General features: G+C 41.2%; 3 protein-coding genes across 3 annotated transcripts in view; 1 reads left to right on the plus strand and 2 right to left on the minus strand.

The window, feature by feature from the left end:
- The window catches only part of chm (CHM Rab escort protein), a 25,576-nt gene extending 23,923 nt beyond the window's left edge, over positions 1–1,653 (plus strand). Inside the window, exons 16-17 of the mRNA XM_084730232.1 lie at positions 952–1,097; positions 1,289–1,653. Coding sequence (XP_084586358.1) covers positions 952–1,097; positions 1,289–1,459 — 317 coding nt within the window. The 3' untranslated portion in view covers positions 1,460–1,653. The remainder of the gene's footprint in view (positions 1–951; positions 1,098–1,288) is intronic.
- Positions 1,654–3,566: 1,913 nt separating this feature from the next.
- Positions 3,567–8,661, minus strand: rps14 (ribosomal protein S14). The gene is made up of 5 exons (XM_084730236.1): positions 8,563–8,661; positions 6,700–6,851; positions 6,406–6,567; positions 4,164–4,240; positions 3,567–3,675 (listed from the first exon to the last, which is right to left on the minus strand). Exons 2-5 carry the CDS (start codon positions 6,846–6,848, stop codon positions 3,608–3,610), a joined length of 456 nt encoding a protein of 151 aa, XP_084586362.1. The 5' UTR covers positions 6,849–6,851; positions 8,563–8,661; the 3' UTR covers positions 3,567–3,607.
- Positions 8,662–16,638: 7,977 nt separating this feature from the next.
- Positions 16,639–25,866, minus strand: part of camk2a (calcium/calmodulin-dependent protein kinase II alpha) — a 46,093-nt gene continuing 36,865 nt past the window's right edge. Inside the window, exons 14-18 of the mRNA XM_084730239.1 lie at positions 22,806–22,854; positions 22,259–22,334; positions 19,891–19,985; positions 19,528–19,766; positions 16,639–16,902 (exon numbers count right to left, since the gene is read on the minus strand). Of these exons, the coding sequence (XP_084586365.1) occupies positions 19,534–19,766; positions 19,891–19,985; positions 22,259–22,334; positions 22,806–22,854 (453 nt within the window). The 3' untranslated portion in view covers positions 16,639–16,902; positions 19,528–19,533. The remainder of the gene's footprint in view (positions 16,903–19,527; positions 19,767–19,890; positions 19,986–22,258; positions 22,335–22,805; positions 22,855–25,866) is intronic.

The raw sequence follows: 25,866 nt of genomic DNA on the forward strand, positions 1-25,866 counted from the left end.
AACAGAGTCACGTTGTTAATAATCTGTTGACGTCCCAGAAGACGCTGGTTTTTACAGGAGTCCCTGAAGTAAGCATGAATGTGTTTCTGTATGTTAATCTGACATTTTGTTACTTTACACTTTGATCTCACTGAGACATTTAAATACTCCATCCTGTGTTCAGTCTGACATCACAGCTTCCTCAGGCTGTGATTGGTCAGCTGTGTGGAGGTGATGAGACTCTGTTTTTAATTGATGTCAACTGACTGGACAGAAACACGTCAAACTGAGACTTTAATTAACATAGAAACACTTCAGTTCAGACCTCCTCCTCCTCCTCTCGTCCTCCTCCTCCTCTTCTCCTTCTCCTCCTCTTCTTCTTCTTCTTCTCCTCCTCCTCTTCTTCTTCTTCTCCTTCTCCTCTTCTCCTCCTCCTCCTCTCGTCCTCCTCCTCCTCTTCTCCTTCTCCTCTCCTCCTCTTCTTCTCCTCCTCTCCTCCTCCTCCTCCTCTCGTCCTCCTCCTCCTCTTCTCCTTCTCCTCCTCTTCTTCTTCTTCTCCTCCTCCTCCTCCTCTTCTTCTTCTCCTCTCCTCTTCTCCTTCTCCTCCTCTTCTTCTTCTTCTCCTCCTCCTCCTCCTCTTCTTCTTCTTCTCCTTCTCCTCCTCTTCTTCTTCTTCTCCTTCTCCTCCTCTTCTTCTTCTTCTTCTCCTCCTCTTCTTCTTCTTCTTCTCCTCCTCCTCCTCTTCTTCTTCTTCTCCTCCTCCTCCTCCTCCTCCTCCTCTTCTTCTCCTCCTCCTCTCGTCCTCCTCCTCCTCCTCCTCTTCTTCTCCTCCTCCTCCTCTCCTCCTCCTCCTCCTCTTCTCCTCCTCCTCCTCTCACAGAGGCTCCAGTTTTAATTACAGGCCAGACGTATGCAGGTAGATCATCACCTGGAGGGGGAGGGGCTAACACCTGTCTGTCTGTGTCCCCACAGAAAAATGTCCGTCTGTTCTCTGGTGTCTCTACTTCAACATGGCCGATGGTTCAGGGCTGGAGGTCGAAGGTCATGACCTCCCGTGTAACGTGTACGTGTGCTCTGGACCGGATGGCGCTCTGGGACACGAACACGCCATCAGACAGGTGAGACAGTTTATGATCTTCAGATAACATCATCACTCACATTATTAAATTCAAATCACACAGTTATTAACAGTGTAGAAGTACTGAGTGGACGTCAGCATGCTAACATGCTAACATGCTAACATGTTTCACTCGCTTTAACGTTTGACGTTTGTTTCTCAGGGTGAAAATGTGATTTTTTTTCTGTGCAGGCCGAGTCGATCTTCCACAAGATTCTCCCCGAGGAGGATTTCTGTCCTCCTGCTCCGAACCCTGAAGACATCATCTATGATGGAGACAACACGTCCTCCACCGCAGGAGACGAGGACAAACAGGAAGAGGAGGAAGAGAAAGAGGAGCAGAGCCTTCAGATGGAGGAGTAACATGTAGAAATAAAGTGTAACACACTAACCTTCCACAGAAGCCAAAACCTCCTGCAGTGAATTGTGGGTAACAGTTGCCTTCATTTATGATTATTTTTCTATGATTTCTTATTGGTTCTGCTTTGTGTCTTATTTAAACATTGTTTGTTTTGTTCTGTGGAAACATTAAAGCTTCAACATGAACAAACTGTCAACAGTGTCTGTTGGTCTCTCTGTCCTCTGCTGTGATTGGCTGCCTGTGCTGTCAGTTACCATGTGACCCGGTCCTCAGAAAGTCGTCAGACTGGAACGAGACGGTTTCAGGCTTTTTATCCGTCTTCAGGTCTCAGTTTGACTCGCTTTTGTTTCTTCAGACTTTGACCTTTAAAATCGGGACCTGGATCACTGCGGGGGTCTGTGGATCAGTGGGGGGGGCAGTCTTCCTACAGGTCCTCAGATCTCACATTGAGCAGCTGTTCAAACCCCTGAGCAACAGAATGCTGCTACCCACAATTCCCAGGGAGAGACAGCTGCATGATGGGAAACTAAAGGGTAGACGTCGCCCACAGACACGAAGACGTCTAAATGTCAGACTGTTTTTCACAGTTTAAAGGAGCAGCCCGCTGTTTCTGCTGCTCTGAGGTCTGTGATGATCCTCCAGTCGTTACACTCAGCGTGTCGCTGCCTCCTGCTGGACATCAGCATCAACTGCATCACAGGGGTGAAACTCGCTGTCACCAGCTCAACTTTAACACGTTTATTAATGGAAAACAGATTTTTAATTAATAATCTTTGTTTTCTGTTCCGGAGCTGTCAGTCAAATCACATGATCTTCCTCAGCGTCACACAGAAACTGGATGTTCAATTTATTTTAGTGGAACATTTTCAAACAGGAAGTTTTAATACACTGGGTGAAGATCATGTCACATGACTGAAAGCTCCAGAATGAACCATGAGATTTTTTTTTAATCACTGCTGATTCCAGAAAAACATAATTCTGAAAAATCTCTTACTACTTTTCAGTTATTGATCAAACGGGAAACATTAAAAACTCAACATTAAGTCTGAACAGCAGGTTGAACTACGAAGTAGGTCTGTTGAGTCTAAAGTCAGTTTTCAGTATCGCTCTTCATGTGTTGGATCACCATGGTAACTGATGCTGAGCTCATCACCTGGTCAGGAGCAGAATATAGAACATGATCGTCTAAAGAAGCGCAGCTCTTTAATTACCGTCTTAACGAGTTTATGAGTTTATGAACTGGGGAAGACGTGAAAAATGAAAAGTTTGTAATCTCACTGACTGAAGCCGTTTGAAATAGAAATGTAAGACGACGTGACAGCAGCACAAACTATGTATTGTTTCCATGGTAACCTCCGTTTAGTGAAGCAGTCAGTTTCTGTTTGCTTCAGATCATATTAACACTTTAAATTTACAGTGAATCAAACAAACTAAATAGTAAATTTTGTTTGTTTATAGTTTCATTATTTCAAAGTGTTTCCTGTCGCTGATGCTGCAGCTCAGAACACTGAACACAGAAAAACTTCAGTTTACTTTGATTTGGTCTGAAGTGACGTCCACGTCTCTGAGGTCACAGGACGGAGTCCGACTGACGTCCACGTCTCTGAGGTCACAGGACGGAGTCCGACTGACGTCCACGTCTCTGAGGTCACAGGACGGAGTCCGACTGAACATTAAACATCACAGACGCCGTCAGTTTTCATGTAAGAAACAAACAGCAGCATGAAGATCATTCGGTCTGCAGAGGAACGTTCTGATGCGAGTCTGAAGAACAAAGCCTCGGTTCCAGCGTCGTGTTCCCCGTTTGAGTTTCAGCTCGACTGTTGAGCTTCTTTACACTTCAGCTGAATCCTGATTGGTTTTCAGTTTGTAGCTGCAGAAGTTTTTAAATTATTTAGTTTAATAACTTTAATGTTTGAGCACCAACATGTTCACTGAACAACAAATATTAATATTTATATAAAATATTTGAAGTGTCCATTTTTTTTTTTCAGTCATTAAATCTAAAAGGCAGGTCAATCACTTGAGTTTCTCCACTATTGATAAGACAGCTGATTGATAATGATAACTGATCAGAGATCAGCTGTGAACAGACTCATACAGACAAACTGACGGTTTAATGTTTTTATTGTCAGAAAATCTTGATGCGTTTACAGACGGCGACCGCGGCGTCCGCCCTTCCTCCTGGTCGAGTCCGACGGGATCGGAGTGACGTCCTCTGAAGAACAAAAACACAAAAACACACGATCAAACACAACAACTCAAACTTCAACTGTTGTCAAATACATGTATTCCAGTAAAGTACTTCAGGTACCTCAAAACTACAGAATTTACATTTTATTTTACTTTTCTACATTTGAGAGGAAAAACTTTAGTTTCATTTATGATTTTAACAAAAACTACAATGAAAGTTGTTTTAGTAAAAAAGAAATAATATTTTAACTTTCTGCAGTCGTGTTTGCTGGTTTTCACAATAAAAGCTCAGACAAACAAGTTTTTTTTTAATACTCTGATGTAAATAGTAACGCCTCACTGACGCCGCTCACGTTCTGCAGTTAATGTGACCTCGACATATAAACAATGGAAAGCAGATCGATCAATAATGTGTCAGTGAGGAGCAGCTCTGTCCACTCGACTGTTGTCTCTTAATCCCACATCAGTGAGTGGACAGACATCATGTGACAGGAAGCGGCGTGTTTGACTCACCGATGCGTCCGATCTTCATGCCGGAGCGAGCCAGAGCTCTGAGAGCAGACTGAGCTCCAGGACCAGGAGTCTTTGTCCTGAAAACACACAGCAGGAAGTCAGAGGACGGACAGACAGGACGCTGGTCTGTGGCTCTGCAGACGGGTTTAACAAAGTCTGACTAACTGAACTCTGATCTGATAAACAGCGGATCAGAACCGATGGCGCTGTGATGTTCTGGTTCACCATGGCAACAGACAAACAGAGCAGAGCCTCTATTTCAGTGGACATAAAGACGCTGACATGTTCATGTTTATTCTGACGGGAACAAAAGACACTGAAGATCGAAAAATAGAAACGGAGACTCGACTGTAAATTCAACAATAAACTTTGATGTTTAGAGACGATTCATGTCCAAAGAATCATTCAAGGCTTCAGTCCAGTTTAAAACACGTCATCGGTTAAACTAAATCTATAGATCTAATCCAGGTGTTTAAGGACCCAGTGACACTTGTTGCCGTGGAAACACATCATTCGTCTTAACAGATGAGTCACAGATGTAACATGAAGTTGATAAACTGCTTTTATAGTCAGAAGTTGAAATTAAATGATCTGCAGCAACATTTTAATGATTAAAGATCAGATAGATTTAATTAACACAGTTAATATGATCAACCAATTATTTCTTTTCTACCTACTAATAATTATTCTGTTGGTTAAATTCAATATTGTCATTTTTTTTCTTTTTATATTAGCAATCAATGAAAAATGTTGCAACCTCCAGAGTTCAGACCATTTTAGTCACGATGACTGTTGAGAACCAAACTGTCGTGGTGATCAATACCTTCGACCAGCGACTCGACTCTTCTGACAAACTCAAAACTGACAGACGTGCGACTGTCCTCCACGTTTGGACCCATTTTTCAACTAGTCATCAATAATTTTCCCGTAATCAATTAGTTGTTTGGTCCACAGGTTCATATTCAGTTTCCTGTCAGAGTTAAATATTCAGAAAATATTCACATTTAAGCTCAAATCAATTAGTCTGATCATTGATCAAAGGTTTAAACATCTCAAGTCTGTCGTCAAACGATTGTTTTCATTAACAATTAAATTCATTTAAAATTATGGAAGCACCAAAACCACTTCTCAGACCAAATACAAGTACTTATATTTGGGTACTTGCTAATACAGAGTACCGATATGAGTACTTAATAATACCATTAAAGTTCTTAGAGTAACTTTAAAACATATTTTATTTTCATTAGATGGTCACTTTGTAAATGTAACAAAACGTTGTTTCCTGCTTCAAGTGTAACCATGGTTACTGGACACATTACAGTTTAGGTTATTTGTATGATGTTATATGATAATTATTTAGTATTTTAATGTTACATTTACATGTGAAGTGTTGAAGTTTCTTCTTGTCTAAGAGATAATTAGTTCCTACCTGTGGTTGTTTCGGGGGGACGGGTTTGAGTGTGGCACCATGTGAGTAACAGTTTGTTGAGCTGCTGTTTACCTCCTGAGCTGTCAGGACGTTTGGATGAACATTAAATACATAAAGTAAAGAAGGTTACAGACTAACAGGAGTCAGCAGACAGCAGCTCTACAATCTGTTCATTTCACTTCTAAATTAACTTACATGAATTTTAAAGTTTCCAAAGTCGCTGGTCTTTAAAACATTAAAACTAACCCTTCGCTAATGACGACGACGACGCGATAAAAAAAAACATCCTTGAACTCTGCAGCGTCGGTTCTTTAGACGTCTGTTGTGTCGAGCAGCATGGCGTGGTACCAGGTGTGAGTAATCTGAGTAGTTTTATGAGTATGAGGACAGTATTGACCGATACCTGATGCTGAACTAAGAAAGTTGACTCTTATTTTGAAAAAAAAAAATCAATTATCAAAACTGAAATAGTCTATCAATAATTGATTAAATGAGTAATCGTTTCATCCATCATCTGAGAGTGAGACGTCACCACACCTGTCTGTCTGAACACGCTGCTGTTCAGACAGACGGGTGTTCAGACAGGCGGGTGTTCAGACAGACGGGTGTTCAGACAGACGGGTATTCGGACAGACGGGTGTTCGGACAGACGGGTGTTCGGACAGACGGGTGTTCAGACAGACGGGTGTTCAGACAGACGGGTGTTCAGACAGACGGGTGTTCAGACAGACAGGTGTTCGGACAGACAGGTGTTCAGACAGACAGGTAAACAGTTCAAGGCAAACATGGTTCAGCAGTCAGGTGTGTTGTTACCTGTTGCCTCCGGTGGCTCTCAGCTTGATGTGCAGCGCTGTGATTCCGAGCTCTTTACAGCGTTGAGCGACGTCCTGAGCTGCCAACATGGCGGCATACGGAGACGACTCGTCTCTGTCCGCTTTCACCTTCATCCCGCCGGTCACACGGCAGATGGTCTCCCTGAAAACACACCCACCAATCAGACACCATATACACAAACACTTCCTGCGTGTCAGGAACATACACAGGAAGAGGAAACAATTCACTTCAAAATAAAACACGGAGTGTCGGCTGTTCAGCATGAGAACTCACTTCCCGGAGAGGTCGGTGACGTGGACGAAGGTGTCATTGAAGGAGGCGAAGATGTGACAAACTCCAAACACGTTTTCTCCTTCGGCCACCTGAGGACCCAGACTGATGACCTGCTCCTCCTTCTTCTCCTTCCCTTTACGAGGAGCCATCGTCTGAGGAAGACGAGGAGGACAAAGAGTTCACAACACGTCAAACTGACACACTACAGCTCCTCCTAACCGACACATGAGGTCATTAATTCATGGTCACACCTGTTTCTGTCAGAAAAAAGATGCACAATCAAACCACAAATATGTCAAACACTCATTTTATCACCGAGACAAAACAAAGTTCTGATGCAGAAAACAGACTGTTGGATTAAATGTAAGAAATCAAGTTGTGAGTTTTCCTGTGAGGTTTGGACCAAATTAAAATCACAACAGTCACAACATTAAATCGAGTTCACCACAAAAAAACACTCATTAAACCAACAGGCCTCATTAACAGACTATAACTGCACTGGTTCTGCACCATTAACACATGATGGACTCGTCCAACTGGAGCTCAAATTAAAGGTTCAGTTCTTTGAAGTTCTCACAGTAACTCTGCAGTTTAGTTCTACTACATCATTTCCTTTCAAATATTAGTTTAGTTTTAATGTCAAAACCTGTGAAAAATGCTCATCGCAACTTGGTACAATTTCAAATATCTTTTGTTCAGCCAACAGTTCAAACCATGAAGACTCTTCACCTGCTGTCAGGATTAAAGAAAAGCTGAAAACATCCCGTTAAAAAAGCTGCAAATAGACAAAGATTAAAAATAAAAGCATTTAACTGCTGCAGCTTCATCGTCTCCTCACTGCACACAACACTGACATCCACAGGAAAGTAATCCCATTACTTATAACAACTTCTTCAAACTTTGGTCTGAGCAAAACGTTCTACAGAAAAACAACTTCACTGCTAAAACCACGTGACTGATTCATGGGTTTCATACATTAAAGACAATGCCTTCAAAATAAAAGCACACCAACACAGTGAAGCTACAAACAATCTTACTAGATTTTACCTCCTGCCATCTTGTTTTTAAAACGGTTTACCACCGACAACGTTACTTTTAACTTAAAGTAACTTAACATGAAGTCAGACCGACTCTGCAGACTGTCGGTCAATATCCGTTTAACCTGCACCACTGTCACACTGCTGCGTTTACGGACACTTACAGAATCCAGATAATATCTCAATCAATCCGCTGTAACGTGGATTTGAGGTTCTGCCAGACAAACGAGCACCGGTTTGAACTGGTCACATGGTTGTTAAACCTGCTGCTAACAGATACGCCAGAATTTGACCAAATGTAACGTGTTAAGCTAACATTTCTGATTTCACTCCAGGAAACTGCAAACGTTACACTGAATTTATCCACCTGTAGAGAATCAAGTCAAAACTATGCTTTTAACGCCAAATACGCAGGACTACAACAACCAGCAGCAGTTCTCCACGATGCTAACGTTAGCCTGTTAGCATCGTCCTACAGACGTACCGTCAGTCTCACTTACACAGTTTAAATCTTATTGAGTTCTGAAGGAATCAAACCGTGAACTCACCTCTCTAACGCTCAATAATAACTTTAAACTGACAATAATCGCGTTTTTCCCGCCGCTGAAGTCTCCGCTCGGAGAGAAGATGGCGTCTCGTTACCGCAGCTCGCTGACACAAACTGACAGAAAAACTGATAAAACCTGCTATAAAGTTTCACTCAGAGAAATAATTTCACCATGAACGGACACAAACACCTTCACGCAGTCAGTATAAACACATTAAATCATCGGATGATCACCTGTAAATCAGATTAAAATGAGATTTAAAGCTGAGCTGCACCCACCTCTGTGTGTCTCTAAACGAAGCAGAAACAAGAAAGGAAAGAACTTCCGCTTCCGGGGCAGAAGAGCACGTGATCAGCGCGGGAAAAGAGATGCTGCTGCCGCCTCGTGGTACGAAACACGCATTTTTAGTTTTGACATTTTTTCTGTCTTTTTCTTTAAAGTCTTCACAGAATGATTACGCTCTAAAACACTTCAGTATATTTATATTTTAAAATAAGACAATGTGATTTTTGAACCTTCCTCTTCCATCGAATGTGTGATATTGTTCACTTGACTTTTATAAACTTAAAAAGAAAAACAATAAACTGGATGATATGTCCAAACTTCTCCATTCAAACAATTATTTATTTAGAACATTGTGGAAATTATTTACATCACTTTCTTATTTATTGAGAGAATTTTATTTGTTAATATTTAAAACATTTTGTTAAATATTTAGAACTTTTTTTGATTATCTAGAATATTTTTTTTATTTATTTAGAAAATAAGAAGCAACCAAGTGGCTTTACAACGATATAATCAATATATAAATTCACATTTTTGTAGGGTCAATTTTGCCTGAATTGGAGCGCCATGTACAACAAGCTAGCATGACATGGTACCATAGACATAAATAAAGATGGCCGCCACCACGTCTCCTTTTCCTCACACTGTGCAAACTGAGTCCAAAACCTCTCTGATATGAGCGCCACCATCTTGTTCTGATGATGTCATTTGGAGGCTGTCCCAGCTGACATTAGGCGAGAGGCGGGGTTCACCCTGGACAAGTCGCCAGTTCATCACAGGACTGACACGCTGACACAGACGACCACTCACTCAATTTAGAGTCATCAGTTAATCTATTTAATACATGTCTTTGGACTGTGGGAGGAAGCCGGAGTACCTGGAGAGAACCCACGTGAACACGAGGAGAACATGCAAATTTCACACAGAACCCAGCAAACAGGCCCCTGTGGCCCCCTGCAGGCTTTCTGTGGTCTCTGTGGGCCACCAAACCTTAACGGGTCCAGTGTGAACTGGTCCAGGACAAGAATGAAGCAGTGACTCAGACGTCAGACAGCGTTTGACCACCTCAGTTTATTTACAGAAACACTTTAAACACGATGCAGAAGAAGAAGAAGAAGAAGAAGAAGAAGAAGAAATACTCCAAAAAATACAAAAGAAAAGATTAAAAACACACACACACACACACACTCGCTCTCTCTCACACACACACAGTTCACACTGTTACACACTGAGCATGCAGCATCAGAGTTAATACAGTACAGTACAATATCCATCATAGTAGAAAAAGCTGAGTGGATATGAAGGAGCTATTGATCACTGATTATTGATTCTGCAGAGCGTGAACATGGCGGACAGGAAACAGCGACCACTCTGTTTGATCTTTGATCTTTGGATTTTATTTTTACACACAGAATTGAAATTTGTTTTATCGTTGGACACTGATTATTAATTATTTCTTTTTCATTTCTGTTTCTACAGGAAAATCCAAAAACCAAACGATCAATAAACCAGAAGAGCTTCAGACAAACCTTTCAGTTCAGTCAAAGTTTCAGTCGTTCAGAGTAAAAGCAGTGAATCACATCAACACTAATTCTAGTCAGCAGTTTGATTAAATGTTGGTGTTTCTTCAAAATGACAAAAAATTGAACAGAGTTTGGTGTGAAAAAGAAAAAAAGAGTTTACGTTCTAAAATTACACCACGAAGGCAAATTCTGATGTTTTCACATTAAATATTTTAAACTTTTACAGTTTTTAGTATAAATAAAAACAATCTAATTAATATAAAATGGATTTATTGTCTGATTGATGTATCTGACCATATTGTAGCTTGAAGAAAAACAGTTTGGTTGTTTCATGTCAACAGTCATATTTATGTGAATCTGGGGTTTTATGACTGATTGATATAAATTATTTAAATATCCCTGACTGGACATTTTCTAAAAGGAATTTATATTTTCCATCAAAATGACATTTGTGCACACATTTAAACTATATTTAGATCTGACTGACAATAAAAATCACTTTAACAAATAAATCCAGTTTTCCAGAAGGTAATTTCTGCATAATTAGTCAGTTAGCTCATGAGCTAACAGAAGAATGACACAGTGTAGTAATTTAATATCATGATATCATGTTAGTTAACAGAAGTTTGACTTATTTGTCTTTATCTAATAGAAGACAAAATCTCTCTCTCTACTTGAATTCTACTGAATTCAAATCTACCAAATGTAGTTTTGAGTATTTTTGATGCTCCTGTGACTGAATCCTTGGACCATAAATAAACATATTACCAGCATCACATGACAATAATGAGATAATAATACTTAAAAAAAAAAAAAAAACAATAAAAAGATTTGCAATCAGTACTGAAAATACCCCATTATTCAGCCTGGATCTACTGGCAAATTGTTTGCTAGCTTGTTAAAAATTAGCATATTAGCTTGTTGAAAACCTATAAGGATGGATAACGAAGCTAACAGTCTATGCAGCAACCTTGTCCTGCTGTTTCCTGTCCTGTCTGTAAGAAAAGCGTCCGGTGGTGAACGTGCTGTCAGTGCTGCAGGTGAAGCTTCAGAACAGAGACCTCCAACCGGTCCTGGACCGTCTGGAACCAGAACCTCCAACCGGTCCTGGACCATCTGGAACCAGAACCTCCAACCGGTCCTGGACCGTCTGGAACCAGAACCGTCTGGAACCAGAACCTCCAACCGGTCCTGGACCGTCTGGAACCAGAACCTCCAACCGGTCCTGGACCGTCTGGAACCAGAACCTCCAACCGGTCCTGGACCGTCTGGAACCAGACCCAGAAGCCCAAACATTCAAACTGTCTGTCTGACAGAATATGAAGTCGGCTGGACGTCTCTGCTCTGATTCTCAAGGATAAACTCGGAGCCGCCACACGTTCCCACTGGTAAAAACGGGAAACACGTCATCAGAGCGGCAGACTAACATGTGATATCTGCGTTTAGATGAATTCTTCAGTTTCAAGCATTAAACACTAAAAGTTCTATAAAATGACATCTCAAACATGTGCAGCGTCCCGACCGCTCAAACCACGAATAAAGAAAACTTTCAAGTGTCGTAAAAGGTCAAAGTGGCGCTTTAGAAAACACAGACTAGTCTACGGTAGAAAACAGCCATTCACTCTGCAGGATGCGCCATCTGGAGGCCGGCTGAGGTCACACTCAGGTTAGAGGGGGGCGGGGCTGAAACCGACTGTCAACATTTAGAACCAAACCTCAGAGAATATTCACTCAATTTAATCACAAGAAAGTCTTTTTGTTTTGACATTTTATAAAATAAATCTGTTATGTTATAATAATTTCATGTTTACGTTCGCGCAGCTGTCGGCAGGTAAACAGAACTTTGGGAGTAAAGATTGTTTTTTGTAAAAATGTACATTGATCATGATTTCAGTTTGCATGAGAACATTTTCAACATACGTAGAAAACGGTGACAATAATGATGATGTTGTTCATTACAGCTGAATAATGAGCTGAAAGTTCCTCCTGTTTTCAGGTTTTACAGGATCTGCTGTCACACTGTAATAACTCGAACCTGTACATGATATTCACAAGCTTTTATATGATATTAATATCACATTTATTATTTGTAGGATGTGTGTGTGTGTGTGTTTAATGCGCGTGTCTGTAGGGAGGCGGGACCAACACAAGAAAGTTGATTCACCGTAACAAATCTTAGTTTCCTCGTCTCTATCAGGGAAAATGTGACATTTTCACTGAGAAGTTTTCATTTTAAAATCACTAAAAACCTGAACAGACGTCACTAACAGGTTGGATTCTGTGCTGGAGACTCTTTTTTCCCAGCAGACATTCTGACTGAGGTTGTGACAGTGGGCGGGGCTTCAAGACAGTGCACTTGTACCTGACTCCGCCCCTGGTGTAGCCCCGCCCTTTACAGTCTCGCAGGTCAAAGGTCAGTTTAAACAGCCACATGTTGACCTTTGACGTGTTCGGTTCAGCCTCCTCAGGTCCGAGTGTTTCCTGATCCGGGACACCAAATGGTGCGGAGATGTCAAGTAAAATAAAAGGCAGCGGGCGGCGCTGTGGCGAACACATTCAGCGGTTGCTAAGGGAACTGGTGTCACATGTCATAATGCATCATATCATCATACTAACAAAAGAATAAAGCTAATAATACACAATGTGTTGTCTACAAGGTGACTCACACACGGCTAGCACTGGATGTCTGATTCAAACATTAAAAAGCTTTAAATATACAAACGCCATATATCCAGAATAATAATCATAATTAATAATGAATAATAATATCATCATCATCATAGTAAGAATCTGATTGTACAAAGTTCTACATTCTCCCGACGGTAAAAAGCTGCTGAAAGCCTCTGAGACGAACACAACGGGTCAAAAGTCGCAGAATATCAAAGATGGCGTTGCTGCGTTTTGTTAGCTTGTGGCTGCACACGCTATCGCTCTCAGCGAGGAACGCTAACAATTCTAACAAGTCCGAGTCCGAGTCCAGTCACCGGGGGGCTGGAAAACAACATGGCAGCCGCAAATGCCAAACAAAACGCAGCAGAGACCGAAGGTGGAACACGAAACACAAAGTCAAGTCCTGCATGCAGAAAATCACATCGTCTGTACAGAAAGTAAACGCCATCGATCAGGAGGAAGAATACGAGCGCCACAGGAAGTCCAGTCACAAATCTGACGATTTTACAATGCTGCCATCACCACAAAACCTCATATCTCCTGCAGAAGATTTCACCAACTGACCTGTGAGTGAGCCGAGTCACGAGTCACGAGTCACGAGTCACTCCACGTTAAAAATGATTCAATTAGAGATATGAGGTTTCGCCACACTGCCGACAGACCAACACAACAAGAACGCCAGACTCAGGTTGTCCTGATGGATGGAGGCTCAGAAGAGACAAAAAACAGCTTCTCTAATGTCTCAGAAATATAAATGAATAATATATAATATATGATCAACCCTCACTTTCTGTTTTTGTTTTGGCACATTTAACCTCATATTTTACATTTTCCTTCTACAGTGTGATTCATCTGTGAGAGGAGATCAATAGAAAATGATAGAAGCTGATTGGCTGATCGTTTGATTACTTTAGTGCGGTTTTATTTTTTCCTGATGAACGTACGTGATGGAAGAATTAAACACCTGATTACATGTTTATGTCCATTTGAAGTAAATGTGGCATCACTGCATGAGCGAGTCAGCAGGTGCACCTGTGAACGAGTCGGCAGGTGCACCTGTGAACGAGTCGGCAGGTGCACCTGTGAACGAGTCGGCAGGTGAAAAATGTGTGATGTAGTGTGAGACGTCACACCAGGTGCACCGTTCAATAGGAAAACAATAGTTTTACTAAGTGTGGTATGTTTGTTTTGTAGCTTATTGTAATTAAGGATAATTAACTAATGAAGGCTAATTAACTAATGAAGGATAATTAACTAATGAAGGATAATTAATAATACTCCAAATGCCTCAAAGCTTATTAGAATAATAGAATAATACAATAATAAACATATTTTTTCAGCTGTTAATGATCCTTTAATGTGCAAATTTAAAAAATAAAAAATAAAATAACAGGAAAAGTTTTGTTTCTAAAATCAATCTCAGTAATGATAATGATAATCATTCTTCTTAATAATTAATGGATTCATTTAAATCTTTGACTCATCAGGATTTTTTTTGTCTCCTCTGCGACTCCATGCAGATGAGTTTTCTTGGTTGTTGGACTTCAGTCCAGGCAACAGATGATGAGTTATTGTGTCGGTGATTCTGATTGGCTCTCTGAGCGTCACATGTGCAAAAGTTCAGTACTTCAGAAAACAATCAGGAGTCAGTTATAAATGAATTAAGATCAAAAAGAGCTGATTCTGCTGAACAGCTTCAATTAAAAACATTCTGAATGATTCTTCATTCATTTGACCTGTTTTGATGCTTTTTAAAGGTTCAAAAAACTAATTAGATACAATTTTATTTTGGATTGTGGTTCTAAAATCTGAGAGAATCATTTCCTTCTTTCTTCCTTTTCTCGTTTCCTCCTCTCCTCTTCCTCTCGTCTTCGTCTGTCAACAGATCATCTGAACGTTCAACGAATTAAAGTTTCTTCCTCTGATGAAGTTCAGACTTCAGGCAGCTCGTTAAGGCCCTCAGCGTTCAGATGCCTGGCAGGGGTCAGGTGAGGTCAGGTGAGGTCAGGTGAGGTCAGGTGAGGTCAGGTGGAGTCAGGTGGAGTCAGGTGAGGTCAGGTGAGGTCAGGTGAGGTCAGGTGGAGTCAGGTGAGGTCAGGTGAGGTCAGGTGGAGTCAGGTGAGGTCAGGTGAGGTCAGGTAGGGTCAGGTGAGGTCAGGTGGGGTCAGGTGAGGTCAGGTGAGGTCAGGTGAGGTCAGGTGGAGTCAGGTGAGGTCAGGTGAGGTCAGGTAGGGTCAGGTGAGGTCAGGTGAGGTCAGGTGGGGTCAGGTGAGGTCAGGTGAGGTCAGGTGGAGTCAGGTGGAGTCAGGTGAGGTCAGGTGGAGTCAGGTGAGGTCAGGTGAGGTCAGGTGGGGTCAGGTGAGGTCAGGTGAGGTCAGGTGGGGTCAGGTGGGGTCAGGTGAGGTCAGGTGAGGTCAGGTGAGGTCAGGTGAGGTCAGGTGAGGTCAGGTGGAGTCAGGTGAGGTCAGGTGGAGTCAGGTGAGGTCAGGTGAGGTCAGGTGGGGTCAGGTGAGGTCAGGTGAGGTCAGGTGGGGTCAGGTGGAGTCAGGTGGGGTCAGGTGGGGTCAGGTGGAGTCAGGTGGGGTCAGGTGGGGTCAGGTAGGGTCGGAGGTGCAGGTGTGGCTGTTCATGGAAGATCACAGGTGGGAGGGCGGTGGAAGCTTGTGGAGCTCTGAGCTCGATGGAAGCAGAGAGATGAGTCCAACATCCAAAACTCATCATCAGTTTTCAGCTTTTCATGAACTGATTAATTATTAAATATTCTATATTAAATACTAAATATTACATTATTATTATTATTATTATTATTATTAAATAGTGTTTTCTGAAGTAGTTACAGAAGATTTAGTTTCTGATCAGAAACATCATCATCCTCAGATGAAGGCCTGATTTTTTAATCTCTGTGTTTGTTGGTTATTATTGTGAATTAATGATGTTTAGTTGTTTCTATGTTTTATTTTGGAGCAGACTAATTTAAAAAATAAAAGAGAAAATATTATTGAAAATTAAATATTAAAAAACTATTTTTATTTTTTGTTATTTAATATTTGGTAACCACGGAAACCTGTGAGATAACATATGTCTTTATATGTTACTCAAGTCAGTTATATTCACTGTCAGGTGGAAATCTGCAAAAATATCAATTTCTTTTATATTTATGGGGAAATAAAAACCTTCTGATGCCTGAAAATTCATTAAAAAACTTTTAATCAACACATAAATCCATTAACTGTTTGTTAATGAATGAAGTAATGAAGCAAAAGTTTGCTCATTAACTGAATAATTAATTATTGGTGCGTTTCAGGGTAAATGTATATTTAATTTCAGTGTTTTAATTAAATGAATATCTTAATGAACTGTAACATGTAATATTTTCACTGAATAATTTCCACTTAAAACTTCTTAATACATTATAATCCATTCATTTATGAATTCATACCTGGACTTGTCTTTAAAAAGTTCACATTAAAGAAGAGCTGTAAAAAGGAATTAATGATTAAAAAATAAAATCTTCTTCATACAGTCCAGTCAATAATGTGTTATATATCTGATTACTGAGCAAGAATTCAATTAAAATCTCATAAATCTGCATCGGAAAATAAATCCATCCATGTATTCACACCAGAAACTCATCATTAGTGTAAATGTCAGATATTTATTAACGATGTGTTCATTAAGAGGAAAGTTCTGACGCTCCTACTTTTCTATTTCATTTGTTAATTAAAAGCTTTTGAAATGAGGTCTTTGGTGTGTTTACAGGAGAAAGTAGGGATTTGATTAAGAGCTAATTAAAAGCTAATTAAGGGCTAACTACCATCTAATGAAGCACAAATACTTAATGATTAATTAAAGATATCTGAAGGGTTTGTTCTGGAGACAAGAGCTTTTCAAGTTATTACAATCTGTGCTGTGAAGCTGATTGGCTGATCAGGAGAGGGAGTGGCTGAAGCAAAGTCCAGACGAGCTGAAAAGAGGAAGCTGATTGGTCGATTGGTTGTGCGGTTCATTGCTGTCTGGCCCCGCCCTCCTCCTCCAAACTAAATCCTGAATGGTTGGTGTCAGACGCCTGGCCTGCTGTCAATCAATCAGTTGTCATGGTGACTGTGGCCCCTTCAAAGACCTGCTTACTCTGGAAGTTAACTGGATGGACAGAAAGACACGAAAAACACAAATAACAAAGATTTACTCAAAATGTCATGAAATGTTTGAGACACGTTTATAATATTTACAAGTCAAAGTGTTATAACACTTTTAACACCAGTAATGTTGGTAATTCAAGAAATGATCAAGAGAGAAAAGATCTGACAAGGTAATAACACGTTCACACCTGATATTAACACGTTCACACCTGATATTAACACGTTCACACCTGATATTAACACGTCTGCACTTGATATTAACACGTTAACACCTGATATTAACACGTTAAAACCTGATATTAACACGTTCCCACCTGATATTAACACGTCTGCACCTGATATTAACACGTTCACACCTGATATTAACACGTTCACACCTGATATTAACACGTCTGCACCTGATATTAACACGTTCATACCTGGTATTAACACGTTCACACCTGATATTAACACGTTCACACCTGGTATTAACACGTTCACACCTGATATTAACACGTTCACACCTGATATTAACACGTTAACACCTGATATTAACACGTTCACACCTGATATTAACACGTTCACACCTGATATTAACACGTTCACACCTGATATTAACACGTTCACACCTGATATTAACACGTCTGCACCTGATATTAACACGTCTGCACCTGATATTAACACGTTCACACCTGATATTAACACGTTCACACCTGATATTAACACGTCTGCACCTGATATTAACACGTTCACACCTGATATTAACACGTTCACACCTGATATTAACACGTTCACACCTGATATTAACACGTCTGCACCTGGTATTAACACGTTCACACCTGGTATTAACACGTTCACACCTGATATTAACACGTCTGCACCTGATATTAACACGTTCACACCTGATATTAACACGTTCCCACCTGATATTAACACGTTCACACCTGATATTAACACGTTCACACCTGATATTAACACGTTCCCACCTGATATTAACACGTTCACACCTGGTATTAACACGTTCACACCTGATATTAACACGTCTGCACCTGATATTAACACGTTCACACCTGATATTAACACGTTCGCACCTGATATTAACACGTCTGCACCTGATATTAACACGTTCACACCTGATATTAACACGTTCGCACCTGATATTAACACGTTCACACCTGATATTAACACGTTCGCACCTGATATTAACACGTTCACACCTGATATTAACACGTTCCCACCTGATATTAACACGTTCACACCTGGTATTAACACGTCTGCACCTGATATTAACACGTTCGCACCTGATATTAACACGTTCGCACCTGATATTAACACGTCTGCACCTGATATTAACACGTTCGCACCTGATATTAACACGTTCGCACCTGATATTAACACGTCTGCACCTGATATTAACACGTTCACACCTGATATTAACACGTTCACACCTGATATTAACACTTTCACACCTCATATAAACACGTTCACACCTGATATTAACACGTTCGCACCTGATATTAACACGTTCACACCTGATATTAACACGTTCACACCTGATATTAACACGTCTGCACCTGATATTAACACGTTCACACCTGATATTAACACGTTCACACCTGATATTAACACTTTCACACCTCATATAAACACGTTCACACCTGATATTAACACGTTCGCACCTGATATTAACACGTTCACACCTGATATTAACACGTTCACACCTGATATTAACACGTCTGCACCTGATATTAACACGTCTGCACCTGGTATTAACACGTTCACACCTGATATTAACACGTTCACACCTGATATTAACACGTTCACACCTGATATTAACACGTCTGCACCTGATATTAACACGTTCACACCTGATATTAACACGTTCACACCTGATATTAACACGTTTACACCTGATATTAACACGTCTGCACCTGATATTAACACGTTCACACCTGATATTAACACGTTCACACCTGATATTAACACGTTCACACCTGGTATTAACACGTTCACACCTTTAGACCAGCCAAAACCTGGTCGAAGCGTCTAATAAATCTAGTTCACTCAGGACGGGATCACAGCTGTCAGATTGTGTTTATCAGATGAGTCAGTTAGCAGCGGAGTGTTTGTGTCTGCGTGTTTGTTGTGGTCCAGAAAATCAAGGATTTATCATTTTTGATCTATAACATATAAAATGTATAAGACACTATAGTTGACCGCGGGAGTCCGGACCGACCCGGAGAGGAAAAGGTCTGTGTGCTTCGATCAGAGCTGGTTGGTTAGATCTGTGTGTAACTTTGCACACTTGAAACTTCAGAAAGTCCTTCTGATTGTTTCACAGGAGTCAGAGGAGCGAGGATGGGAGGAGGAGATGAGGATTGCGTGGGACAGGAGAAGAAGGAGGAGCACGGACAGCCGTGTGACTCCTCCTCCACCTGGCTCAGGTGGGCGAGTGGAGCTGTGCAGCTTCGCGGCTAGACTGGATCAGGCAAAGTACCACGGCAAAGGTGGATTTGGACAAACCGTAAATAAATAGTCCACTGCGCCTCGCTTTAGATCGAGTTGAAGATCAAGGCCCCTGATATTAATGTATTCACACCTGGTGTTAACACGTTCATACCTGGTATGGTTCAAACTGATCTCTGACCTGTTCTTACTTGTTGAGTGTGGAAGGGGAGCCTGAGCGGTGGAAATGGACAATCTGCCACTTCCCATCACGGCGGTGCCACACCCTGGTCTCCTCTGATTGGGCGGTGCGAGGTGTCCCATTGGCATCGATGTACTGTGTCACTCTGATGTAAGCGATGCAGGCGGCTTCGTCCCCGACCAGGTGGATGTGAGGGTTCAGGATGGTGGTGTGGACAGGTTTACTGTTCTTAGACCACACTAAGGAGAGATGGACACAGTTACCTGGGGAGGTGGAACCATTGGGAACACGTCTGGAGACAGGTAGATACCAGTCTCATACATTATAAACAGTCAAACATGCAGGAAGTGTGGTTCAACTTACAGTTTTCAAAATAAAAGCGGTGGAAGTCTAGGCCTTCAACCAGATTCCCCAATGCCTCCGGCTCAAACGCCGTCACAGCCGGGTCACACATTTTACTGAGACGACAGTGAGAATTTCACAATAAGAGTCTTATTGAGGAAATAAGAAGAATTAACACATTCACACCTGGTATTAACACGTTCACACCTGGTATTAACACGTTCACACCTGGTATTAATACGTTTACACCTGGTATTAACACGTTCACACCTGGTATTAACACGTTCACACCTGGTATTAACACGTTCACACCTGGTATTAATACGTTCACACCTGGTATTAACACGTTTACACCTGGTATTAACACGTTTACACCTGGTATTAACACATTCACACCTGGTATTAACACGTTTACACCTGGTATTAATACGTTCACACCTGGTATTAACACGTTTACACCTGGTATTAACACGTTCACACCTGGTATTAACACGTTCACACCTGGTATTAATACGTTCACACCTGGTATTAACACGTTCACACCTGGTATTAACACGTTCACACCTGGTATTAACACGTTCACACCTGGTATTAATACGTTCACACCTGGTATTAACACGTTCACACCTGGTATTAACACGTTCACACCTGGTATTAACACGTTCACAGTTGCACCCGGTAAGCACCACCTACTCAACTGACATTGTCATTGAACTAGTAACCACAATGTTCCCAGACTCAGACTAAAAATCCTCGTTATCTGAGGAGTAACTTATTAAGGAAAAACTTTCTAAACTGAGTGAAACATTTAAATAGTTCATATTTTTTGTCTTCTACATGAAGTTCTTTCTTTCTTTGTGCAAAACACATTGGGCTTCATGCAAGAACCACTCATATGAACAGATTTGTTCTAAACTGATGCATACGAGTGATTTAAGAGAACTTGTGGAACTAGACGTGTCATAGAGTACTTTGCAGTGCTGGAATCCAAACTGAAGTTTTTTTTACTAATGACTGTATATTTCATTACTTTGAAGACATTTTGAGTTTGAAAAATAAATTAAACTTCATAATTATGTTGACGCCGCCGCCTCACAGCAGAAGGTCCTGAGTTCGATCCTCCAGCTGGATCAGGGTCTGTCTGTGGAGTTTGCATGTTCTCCCCGTGTCTGTGTGGGTTCTCTCTGGGTTCTCCGGCTTCCTCCCACAGTCCACAGACATGCATGCAGGTTAACTGGTGACTGTAAATTGTCTGTAGGTGTGAATGTGAGTGTCAGTGGTCGTCTGTCTCTGTGTGTCAGTCCTGTGATGAACTGGCGACTTGTCCAGGGTGAACCCCGCCTCTCACCCAGTGTCAGCTGAGATAGACTCCGCCCCCTGAACCCCTTTGGGAATAAGCGTTTACAGAAAATGGATGAATGAGCTGGTTTAGCAAGAAACACAGTTTTTTGTGTCAGTTGTTGACCTTCTGGAGATTCACAGCTGTATTTATAGATAGCAGCTGGACCCCCCCTCCTTCACTGAGCACTTTTAGAACCAGACGTTACTTTTTGAAACAGCCTGTAGTTCATCCTGCGTGTGTGTGAATGTGTTGTTACTTATTGTTAACGTGTGCATGTGATTGTACACGTGTTTATGTTTGACACGTGTACATGTGTGCGTGTGTCTTGTATATTCCTGTTGTTTTGTATATTTGTGTACTTTTTGCTCTGGCATTTGTTATTTTTTGCTTAATGTAAAACATTATATTGACTTGTGTATGAAAAGTGCTGTACAAATAAAGTTTGAGTCGAGTCTCTCCTCCTGCTGTTAACGTGACATTAACACTCGATTTTCCCGTTTCTTTGCTTTAGCAGGTCTTTTCATTTCACTGCTGATGCTGTTAAAATGACAGATTGTCCTTTATTGATCTCTGAAAGCAGAACGTCAAACTCTGAACTCGTAAAGTTCTTCTTTTTACTCCTTGATGATATTTTCATGAATGACCACTTCCTGACACATGGAGCAGGAAATGCATCCATATATGGTATTAATATGCTGATTTACACGTCTCATGCACGTGCACTTAAATACACACAGATGGATCGTTTTCTGAAGTTATGAGCGTTTATTGAATCTGACGTGTTCGTACGGCTCTTTGACGGAGAAATAAGTCAGAAGAAGAAGAATACAAAAATGTTCTTGCATGAAACCTGATGTTTCTGTTTGTCGCAGCTTGTTAGTTACTAAACCACTGATGGGCTGTTGTCCTACACAGGAAGTGACATGTGATCACAAGTGGTCACTGAGATGCATGTGGAGGTGGACGTGAACAGGGCGTGTGTGTGTGTGTGTGTGTGTGTGTGTGTGTGTGTGTGTGTGTGTGTGTGTGTGTGTGTGTGTTACATACGTGTAGCTCTCAAAGTCTCCATTGCTGATCGCCTCGATGAGCTGCTCAGTGACTTTAATGATGTCCTGTTTCCTCACTGACAGACAGACACAGACAGACACAGACAGACACAGACAGACAGACACAGACAGACAGACACAGACAGACAGACACAGACAGACACAGACAGACAGACAGACAGACACAGACAGACAGACACAGACAGACAGACACAGACAGACACAGACAGACAGACAGACAGACACAGACAGACAGACACAGACAGACAGACACAGACAGACACAGACAAGTATCATGTCTCTCAGCTGAAGTTTCTTTATGTTTTTAATACCTGTCAATCATTAGTGAACAGTGTGTGTGTGTGTGTGTGTGCGTGTGTGTGTGTGTGTGCGTGTGTGTGTGTGTGTGTGTGTGTCAGTGTGTGTGTGTGTGTGTCAGTGTGTGTGTGTCTGTGTGTGTGTGTGTGTGTGTGTGTCTGTGTGTGTGTGTGTCTGTGTGTGTGTGTGTGTGTGTGTGTGTGTGTGTGTGTGTGTGTGTGTGTGTGTACCTCGAGTGTCTTCATCCTCGATGGTGGTGTTTGTGCTCTCAGATGATTCCTACAACAACACAATGAGTCACAGTGATATTAGAATGTGATTCACCCACGCAAACAAACAAACAAACAAACAAACAAACAAACAAACAAACAAACAAACAACAGGACGTCTGCAGTTCATTCTCAGCTGTAACAAGCAGCTTCTGATTGGCTGCCTCTGTGAGCCTATCAGAGAGCCCGGTCTCTGAAGTGTTTGAGTTCAGTTGTTTAATCAGACTCTCTGCTCTGAGGCTAAATGCTAACGTCACTGTCAGAGTCAGGGATTTTCAGTCTGAACATTTACTTCATGGTGTCATAAACTTGATTACATTCATATGTGTCACATTTCTAACTTAAGTTTAAATCAGAATTTATGCAGAGTTTCATGTTCAAAACTGTACAAAGAGTGTCCACATGGAATTCTGGGTAATTGCAGCAACTGAGTGAGAAACAAGCAAAATACAAACACAGGAGTAAAGTAAGAAACAGCAGTTTTTCTGTCAGAAAGTTTCAGAATGATGAGCAGCACAAGTTGTTCCCATGGTGTAAGAAGGCGAGTGCACCTATGATGTCAGAGGAACTTTTATTTTATTCACCTAATAATCAACCTCAGAGGCGTAACAAATCAGCACCGGGTCCTGAACCAAGTTCATCAAACCGAGTCTCGCTCATCACAGTCAGACATAATGTGACATAAAGTCAGTGAAAGAAAGAGGAAGTGAAAACATGCAGCTTCAAAACGGCCAACAGTGAAACACACCGCGGTGACGAAGAGGAGGAGGTTTTTTGGTTTTTGTTGGGCGTGCTTTGTGTTTTTCCCTCCTTTCTCTCCAGGGCAGTGTGTGTGTGTGCAGCGGCGGCAGTGATTGGCTGGCTCATCTCAGCGAGACACACCTGGCGCTCATCTACTCATTCACCCGCAATGTAAGCCTGGTCAAGACGCCACTGCTGCGCCGGATTATACCGTATCGGTCGGTAACGTCGTGACAGCACCTCTCTTGTGCGTCCGTGGACGTCTTGTGTTTTTTTTGGATCTAACTCCAGCGAACCTTCCAGCCGTTCGTGCGACTCTCGTGTTCCAGAGCTGTCACCTGCTCGGCTTCTTCCTGCTTCACCTGCTACGCCTCGCCGACCTCTGCCTGCACCTGCCCTCGCCTTCTGTTATCCTTTTGTCCCGTGTGGGAAAATAAACTCCCTTTCTCTGACTCAGTCTCTGCCTCCGGGGTCCAGGTCGTCCGAACGTAACAGGAGGCGTCATAACAGAAAGGATAAGAAAGTGATAAAATACTCTGTGTGACAAAATGTGCTGTTGGAGCATCAAGATGAAAGCATCATCACTGTCAGAACACCTTTACCTGGATGAAAACTGTATAGATTAACGGATGACAGCACACCAGATGAAAATAAACACAGTCACCTTGACAACAGTCTTCACGTCTACATGTTGGCATCAGCAAATAAACAAAAAAAACACAAGTGTGTCGGTGGATTTTTTTTAATAAGTGCCTCTTACATCACACTTCTCTTTAATAAAACCATGGGAACAACCTGCTCGTCTTTCTGAAACTTTCTGAAAGGAAACTATTTTTGGAAGCTGATTTTTCTTTCTGTGCTGATTTTTTCAGTTCTGTCTTCTCAAACTTCCTTTTGTGTTTGTTTATTGCTTGTTCCTCACTGACTTGCTGTCTTGACATTTCACTCTCTAACTTTCTATTTATTTTCACACTCTGGACATTCTTGAAAATGAAATTGCCAGTTAATCCTTATTTAAACTTAATTTAGAAATGTGACATAGATGTACGAGTCAATAAACTGTAACCTTGGAAATGTAGAACTTAATTTGTGTTATTGTAATGTTATTTATTTGGTGAATGACAGCGACTGCAGCACCAGTCAAAAGTTTGGACGCACCTCATTCAGTGGTTTTCTTTATTTTTATTATGTTCTACATTGTAGATTCATCCTGAAGACATGGAAACTATGAAGGAACACATATGGAATTATGCAGTAAAGAAAAAGTGTTTTATATCTTAGATTCTTTGAAGCGCCTCCTTTTGCTTTGATGACAGCTTTGCACAGTCTTGACCTTCTGTCCATCAGCGTCATGAGGTCGTCTCCTGATTGGTTTTCAGTAAACAGGTTTGATGCCGCGTCAAAAGTTCATTTCTGGAATTTGTGGCCTTTTTAATGTTTTTGAGACCATCAGTTGTGTTGAGCAGAAGCAGGGTTGGTACACAGTTAACAGCCCGACTTCTGCTGTAATCCAAATTATGACAAGAACCACTGAAGTAAGTAAAGAGAAAGGACAGTCCATCATTACTTTAAGACGGGGTGTCAAACTCATTTTCACCGAGGGCCACATCAGCATATTGATTACCCTCAAAGGGCCAGATGTAACTGTAAGACAGTATAAATGTAACTAAATGTAACTAAATGTAATGTAAAATAAATGCAACTACTCTTAATGTTAAATAACTCTGAGTTTTTTACTTATTCAACTTACAAATATTACAAATATATATATTTGCATTGATGTAAAGAAAATATGTTTGCTTGTTGCTCTGTTATAAATCCTTTTCATTTGTCAGGTTATGAAAACCACATGACTCCATCAATCAACGATCAAACTAAGTGAATAAGGAAAAATAACAGGTTATGACATGTTATGACATGTTATGACATGTTATGACATGTTATTAACCTTCCATCTGCATCAGTTTTTCTCTTCCTGGACATTTTGGGATCATTGTTTGAATTTCTCAGTTCCACTTGTTTGGAAAATGACATTGATGTGGAAACACTGCAGTCTAGTGGCGGGATGCCGTCACTTCGTGACTAACATAATCAGCATGCATTATGGGAAATGTAGTTTATGGTCAATGCACCCTTTTGACTTATTTATTATAAGACAATCAGACCTTCATGGTCAAATAGCTGCAAAAAAAAAACACCACTGAGGAAGAACAACAAGAAAAACAGAACTGTTTGGGCCAAGAAACACGAGGACTGGACATCAGACCAGTGGAAATCTGTA

Source organism: Lutjanus erythropterus, chromosome 11 (assembly GCF_056507025.1).
Source record: "Lutjanus erythropterus isolate fLutEry1 chromosome 11, fLutEry1.hap2, whole genome shotgun sequence".
NCBI classification, from domain to species: Eukaryota; Metazoa; Chordata; class Actinopteri; order Lutjaniformes; family Lutjanidae; genus Lutjanus; species Lutjanus erythropterus.

What these genes read in the sequence shown, in the direction of transcription:
- rps14 (XM_084730236.1), bottom strand. Translation starts at nt 6,848, where the DNA reads ATGGCTCCTCGTAAAGGGAAGGAGAAGAAGGAGGAGCAGGTCATCAGT. An exon ending in GTCACCGACCTCTCCGGGAA is followed by an intron (nt 6,568 to 6,699) that starts GTGAGTTCTCAT and finishes GTGTGTTTTCAG; the next exon opens with GGAGACCATCTGCCGTGTGA. An exon ending in AGAGCCACCGGAGGCAACAG is followed by an intron (nt 4,241 to 6,405) that starts GTAACAACACAC and finishes GTGTGTTTTCAG; the next exon opens with GACAAAGACTCCTGGTCCTG.